This window comes from Pteronotus mesoamericanus, unplaced genomic scaffold (genome assembly GCF_021234165.1).
Source record: "Pteronotus mesoamericanus isolate MK-2021 breed Mesoamerican mustached bat unplaced genomic scaffold, CSHL_Meso_final contig_20, whole genome shotgun sequence".
Lineage (NCBI taxonomy): Eukaryota > Metazoa > Chordata > Mammalia > Chiroptera > Mormoopidae > Pteronotus > Pteronotus mesoamericanus.
Window position 1 is genome coordinate 99,251,828 of NW_026555085.1, and position 7,141 is coordinate 99,258,968.

Here is a 7,141-nt window from a genome sequence, read left to right on the forward strand (position 1 = left end):
CTCCCTAGTTGTCCGGATTTCTCGAACTTTTAGTAGAGTACTTTAGAAAATGCCTGATTGACATTTTTGGAATTCTTATGGAATACGAAGTGGGAGACCCCAGCCAAAAAGCACTTCAGAGTGCAGTGAAGAAAGATGACGGCCAGGCCTCGGCCGACGATTCTGGCAAAGAGGAGGAAGATGCTGAATGTATGGGGGACGAGGGCGACGAGGAGGAGGATGAGGAGGAAGATGGTGGAAAGGTAGAAACGGAGGAGAAGAGCGGCTCGGCCTTGACCCCTCCCGACACCACTGCAGATCCAAAGGAGAAGCCCAGGCAAGCCAGCAAGTTCGACAAGCTGCCAATCAAGATCGTCAAAAAGAACAACCTGTTTGTTGTCGACCGATCTGACAAGCTGGGTCGGGTTCAGGAGTTCACCAGTGGCCTCCTGCACTGGCAGCTTGGTGGCGGGGACACCACTGAGCACATCCAGACTCACTTTGAGAGCAAGATGGAAATTCCTCCACGCAGGCGCCCTCCTCCCCCTCTGAGCTCCACAGGCCGAAAGAAAGAGCTAGAAGGAAGAGGAGACGTGGAAGAGCAGCAAGAGAGAAGCATCATCGCCACCATCGACGATGTCCTGTCTGCCCGGCCAGGAGCGCTGCCCGAAGACGCCCACCCTGGGGCCCAGGCAGAAAGCAGCAAGTTTCCCTTTGGCATCCATCAGGCCAAGAGCCACCGGAACATCAAGCTGCTGGAGGACGAGCCGCGGAGCCGCGATGAGACCCCGCTCTGCACCACTGCGCACTGGCAGGATTCTCTGGCCAAGCGCTGTATCTGTGTGTCAAATATTGTCCGTAGCTTGTCTTTTGTGCCTGGCAATGATGCCGAAATGTCCAAACATCCTGGCTTGGTGCTGATCCTGGGGAAGCTGATTCTTCTTCACCATGAGCACCCGGAGAGGAAGCGAGCACCGCAGACCTACGAGAAGGAGGAAGACGAGGACAAAGGGCTGGCCTGCAGCAAGGACGAGTGGTGGTGGGACTGCCTCGAGGTCTTGCGGGATAACACGTTGGTCACGCTGGCCAACATTTCCGGGCAGCTAGACTTGTCTGCCTACACGGAAAGCATCTGCTTGCCGATTTTGGATGGCTTGCTGCACTGGATGGTGTGCCCATCTGCAGAGGCACAAGACCCCTTTCCAACGGTGGGACCCAACTCTGTCCTGTCGCCTCAGAGACTTGTACTGGAGACCCTCTGTAAACTCAGTATCCAGGACAACAATGTGGACCTGATCTTGGCCACGCCTCCATTTAGTCGTCAGGAGAAATTCTATGCGACATTAGTTAGGTACGTTGGGGATCGCAAAAACCCAGTCTGTCGAGAAATGTCCATGGCGCTCTTATCGAACCTGGCCCAAGGGGACACGCTGGCGGCGAGGGCAATAGCTGTGCAAAAAGGAAGCATTGGAAACTTAATAAGCTTCCTCGAGGATGGGGTCACGATGGCCCAGTATCAGCAGAGCCAGCATAACCTCATGCACATGCAGCCCCCGCCTCTAGAGCCACCAAGCGTGGACATGATGTGCAGGGCGGCCAAGGCGCTGCTGGCCATGGCCAGGGTGGACGAGAACCGCTCAGAGTTCCTTCTGCACGAGGGCCGGTTGCTGGATATCTCGATATCTGCCGTCCTGAACTCTCTGGTCGCATCTGTCATCTGTGATGTACTGTTTCAGATTGGGCAGTTATGACATCAGTGAGAAGCAGCATGTGTGAGTGAAGACTAGAGGCTCCCGTGTAACTGGCTGTTTTCTGTTCTCGTTTATCCAGCGTAGGAAGAAGGAAAAGAAAATCTTTGCTCCTCTGCCCCATTCACTATTTACCAATTGGGAATTAAAGAAATAATTAATTCGAACAGTTATGAAATTAATATTTGCTGTCTGTGTGTATAAGTACATCTGTTTGGGTTGTTTTTTTTAATTTGTTTTTTTTTTTTTTTAACCAAAGTTGCTGTCTAGTGCATTCAAAGGTCACTTTTTGTTTTTCACAGATTTTCTTTTTAATGTTCTTTTCCATGTTGTATTGCATTTTGGGGGAAGCGAATTGACTTTAAAGGAAAAAATTATGGCAAAGATGCTAAGATGGGAAAAGTTCACCACACTGAGGCAAAAAGGTGAAAAATTACCAATATCCCATGCTTGTTATACTTCAGATAATGAAATAAAAACTGTATCCCATCGCCCAAAGCTCTGTGCAATAGAAACTTCTAGAGAAGTAGGTATAGGGGCTCAAGGAGGTGTGTCAGTCAGTAGTCAAACTATGAAATGATACTGGTTTCTCTGCAGGAAAATGGTTACATTAGGCTAGGAGCAAAAATAACGTGTTTTTCTAAGTTAAGATTGAAAATACGTACCTGACAACGATCAACGGAACTTGCTTCCTCACCACTACCGTCACGTCTGCTGTCTGTCTTGGACCTTCCACATGACAGTTCTTCACAATTCCTTTAATCATTTTTTAAATATTTTTTTTACTGCCTATGGGCTGTGATGTATATAGAAGTTGTACATTAAACATACCCTCATTTTTTTCTTTTCTTTTTTTCTTTTTTTTTTTTTTTTAGTACAAAGTTTTTAGTTTCTTTTTCATGATGTGGTAACTACGAAGTGATGGTAGATTTTAAATAATTTTTTATTTTTATTTTATATATTTTTTCATTAGGGCCATATCTCCAAAAAAAGGAAAAAAAAAAACAAAAAACAAAAACAAAAAAAAAAGAGGGTAATGTACAAGTTTCTGTATGTATAAAGTCATGCTCTATTTCGGGAGAGCAGCTGATCACAATTTGCTTCATGAATCAAGGTGTGGAAATGGTTGTCTATGGATTGATTCAGAAAATGGTCACCAGTACAGACAAAAACGAAAAAGTACAACTAAAAGGAAGAAACACAACTTCAAAGATTTTTCAGTGACGAGAATCCACATTTGTATTTCAAGATAATGTAGTTTAAAAAAAAAAAGAGAAGAAAAAAATCTTGATGTAAATTCCTCCTTTTCCTCTGGCTTAATGAATATCATTTATTCAGTATAAAATCTTTATATGTTCCACATGTTAAGAATAAATGTACATTAAATCTTGTTAAGCACTGTGATGGGTGTTCTTGAATACTGTTCTAGTTTCCTTAAAGTGGTCCCATAGTAACCAGCTTATTTACAAGGTGTAGGGAAATACAGCCGTGGACTAACATAGCCCCTCATTACAAAACCATGAGGTCGGGAGGGACCTTTAGGGGTTACCTACTCTAGAGTGGGGAGCAACAGTCTGACCTCAAATTATCTAGCTAATTAGCCTCTGTTGGAAGCAATCAACTCAAACGACCGAGGCGTGAGGATTTTCAGGGTCTGTGGGAGGTGGCTGCTAGCCCACGGGGCGAGACCTCAGGGGCTCACTGGCCTGGCAGTGTGAGACTCTGCCTTTTACTGATCCTGTCTTAATTTTAATCGGAGTTCAGTCTATTCCATGCTTCTTCTGTGTGCCTCAGAGTCATTTTGCATTTAGTTGACTCCACCGTGTATAATATTTATTCTGTGCAATGTTAAAAAGAGTATGTTATATTGTATGTCGTGTACATAGTGCAAAGTGATTATTTCTATTTCAGGGCATATTAATATTCTCATATTCCTTCCTACCTGGTGCACAATAGCTTTTTAATACTAGTCCTTTCTTGTTTCAACTTTTTCTTCCTGGGTCACTGACTGTTACTGTGTCACATTCACTCTTTAAAACTGCTGCAGAATTAAGCTGTTAGTGGACACCCTCCTGATTCTACCTCTTCACACCACCCTCCCGGTCACCGCATGCTCACACCTCCAAGCCCTTCGCCAGACCTGTCACCCGGGGGCACATTATTCATGGTCGTACACGGAAGAGTTAGACAAGAGCACGCAGTTGTAATCAGAGTGGGAAGCGGGACTCTCGAGTGTCACAAGAAAAAACATTTTTTCTGCAAGCAGCCTCATCCATCAACTCCCACATTACTTCGTCTTCTTACATAACAATGCAGCCAAATACATGTTGAATTAAAAATCCATTTATAATTCTACTTGAAATACATCTGCTTGCTAGGAACAGATTTTAGAGCTTCAAGCTTCAAATAAGGAGATTTGTAAGAGGGAATTCAGTGTTATTAGAATTCCTCTCTTACAGAGTATGAATAAAAGGTTTGAAGTTATCTAATAGCCCAATTCATTTGTCAATCAAAGGAGTAAAATCATGACAAAAGACTGTTGTTGTCATGGTTGAGTTGTCATCAATACCCAGAGCCTGACCACTGAGCACACGTGTTTGCATACTGACGTGCACTGTGAGCTCTAGAATAATCCAGGAAGACTTTAGCGTCCATTCTGCATCTTCACCCCAGACTCAAGACGACAGAAGCCCATGAAGAACTTACCGCCCACCTGAGGTCATCCTGCCTACAAACTGAGTTATTGCTTTGTCCTAAAAAGTAGTTGTTTTTTTTCCTATGAGGTTTTTCAGAACTTTACAGGATGCCCATCTTGAAATGTGTACAAAAAAAGATAAAAATAAAGGTGCAAAGAAAGTTTAGTATTTTGGAATGGTGCTATGAAGTTGAATCTGTTGGTATTTGAGTGAATGTTTTTAATGTCACGTAATACTGGGTGGCATGTTTTCAGAGATAACTATTCAAAACTTATGTTGGAGGGCGAAAATGATACAGAATCCATTTTTATAGGTGAACATGACCTATTCAAAAACTAGTTATGCTGTTTTTTAAAACTTAAAATAGAGAATGACTTTTTTAAAGGAGGGCGGGTATGAACAGCTTGATGATACAATGTAAGCTTTTAACTACCTCTTTTAGAAAAGATGACCTTTGCCCTGAAATCTGTCCACTTAAAGACCATCGGAAATCTTCCATTTCCTCTTAAACCCCATGTACCAATTCCCCTACCTGTTCACCTGCTAGGAAGTGGTATTATAAATGAGCCAGACAACCCATTCTCTTCTCGCTGAGTTTTGTTTCCCTTCTTTGCCTGGAGAGCCGAGGCCCAGCTGCCCGGCAGTGCCTGCCCTCCATCCCCTCTGCCCTACCCCAGCAGCACCCTTCATAGTCAGACGAGCTTGCAAAAATGCTGATAAATAGGCTCCGCGGAGGTCTGCAACCCGCTGGTGTACCCCATTCTTGATGATCTCAGCAGCAATGTATTGAGCATATGCTATGTGCAAAGCCGTGCTCTCGGCTGCAGGAAATCAGTCATGAACAAGGACCATTCCAATTATGTTCTAGTCTTTCATGTCAATTGTAGAAATCAAACAATTTTCCTGATAACAGTGCTCGTGCGATGAGAACACAAGCGCATTTTGTTGGCTGAGAGACGAGGCAGACCCAGGGGCTGGGAGAGAAGCTCTGGGCTGACATAGAGCTCCAGGTGAGGTCCCAGCTGTGGCCTCCCACAAGCTTGTCTGTGTGCTCTGCAGATGTGCTGGACGGGCACTGTCTGAGGTCCCGTCCACACTAAGATGCGGGTTCTGATGCATCTGGGTCCCTTCCTGCTCTTCAAATGAGGAGGGCACTGTGCATGCTGAAGTGGAGGAAAAGACGAAACAGAACCGGGGGCCCAGGGCGCCCAGGTTACCTGATGAGCCCTCAGAGAGTCGGGGATTGGCTGAAAGTGTGCACGAAGACTTGATTCGGGGTCTTCTTGTTCTTGAGTCTCATGGAACTCAGCGGGGGCCCAGGCCCGTCTCCAGTCACCGAGCTTCGTGCTCTGTCCTGACTCCTGGCCCTGCTTTTGTTTGGCGGGTGCCCAGGCCATGCAGCCCTCTGCAGCACCGGTGAGGTCACCAGGTCGGTTCACCTGGGGATTTAAACCCAGGGAGCCCTGAGGGGAGGTTGCGAGGAAGTCCCTCAACTGTGCCCCAAAATATTGAGTCCATTTTTCTTCCTGAATTTGGCTTTAGGGGCTTGGAGTTTTACCCCAGCTTTCTCCAAAGTATAGCCTGAGAAAGAGAAGAGATCTGAAAAAGAAGGTGCCTTTCATATTCTCTCAGCCACCTGTAATCCACATTATCAGGTAGAAGACTCAGAGAATTCCTGTAGGAAAGACACCTGTGGGTCCCACGCATTTCCTGACTTAGTTAACTGGAGACCTTTTTTTTTCAATCCTATAAACATACTGCAGAGCTTTCTGAAATGCCTGCATTAGCCGAAGGCCATGCCTGACTTCACATATGTGTTCCTTGTGCATGTACCCACAGTGTATTCCTTAAAATGAAATTGGCATGTCCTCCATGAAGGAGTTCTAGAAGCTTCTGTTGCTGCCCCCATAGTCTTCAGCGAGGCACTTAAATTCTTTGAACCTCAGCTGTACTAGGGTGGTGACACCCAGGTGGGTGAGGATTAAATGAGATAATTATATAAAGGCCTTGTATCCCCAGTGATCATGGTACATTAACCCTAAACATACCTGTGCATATACACTTTTCCTTTGTTGTGTGCCCTAAATTGAATTTTGTGTAATTTTTAAATCTGGCCTGAGAGAGTATTCTGTTTTTCATAACCAGTCACACGTTTCGTGTAACTTCTTATGTTTTTGAGTTTCTGTTACGAGCCGTGAAGGCTTAGTCTGTTCATTGTGTCAGTACCAAGGGTGACTGCAGAATGTCTCTGTGGAATGTCAGTTGGGGACGCTGGACCCCCGCATGTGGTGAAGAGCTCGCCTTTAATTTTGCAAGCCTCGGGGGGGCACATCTGCGGGACAGTCATGCAGTGAACTTGCCCTGTCCTGCCCTTCTACACGTAGAAGTGGCCAGCAGCACGTTTCAGGGATCCGGTATGGCCGGGGGCCAGTGCCCGTGTTTCACTGGTGGTTTCCTTTCACCTGATGCGCCCAGCAGAGAGCCTCCCCGGAGAAGAAAGACCTTGGTCTTCGCGCTTAGCTGGAGATGGGCCGTGGGCCGTGGGCCGTGGGCCGTGGGCGTGGCCTTCGGGCTGCTCGTCCTTCCCCTGGAAGCTTAAGTGCAGGGAAGTAATGACAGGGGAGTTACCATCTGCATGAACTTGGTGTTTAGCTGGCCCAGGGCCTGTATGTTCTACAAACTGCAGGCTTTTCCAAAGGCCCGCAGAGCCTAAACTTG

General features: G+C 46.0%; 1 protein-coding gene across 4 annotated transcripts in view; it reads left to right on the top strand.

Moving 5' to 3' along the window:
- ARID1B (AT-rich interaction domain 1B) overlaps positions 1-2,980 on the top strand; it is a 399,594-nt gene extending 396,614 nt beyond the window's left edge. For all 4 annotated transcript variants that reach the window (XM_054570149.1, XM_054570150.1, XM_054570152.1 and 1 more), the window contains one exon: positions 9-2,980. In XM_054570149.1, coding sequence (XP_054426124.1) covers positions 9-1,730 — 1,722 coding nt within the window. In that variant the 3' untranslated portion in view covers positions 1,731-2,980. The remainder of the gene's footprint in view (positions 1-8) is intronic.
- Positions 2,981-7,141: the final 4,161 nt, after the last annotated feature.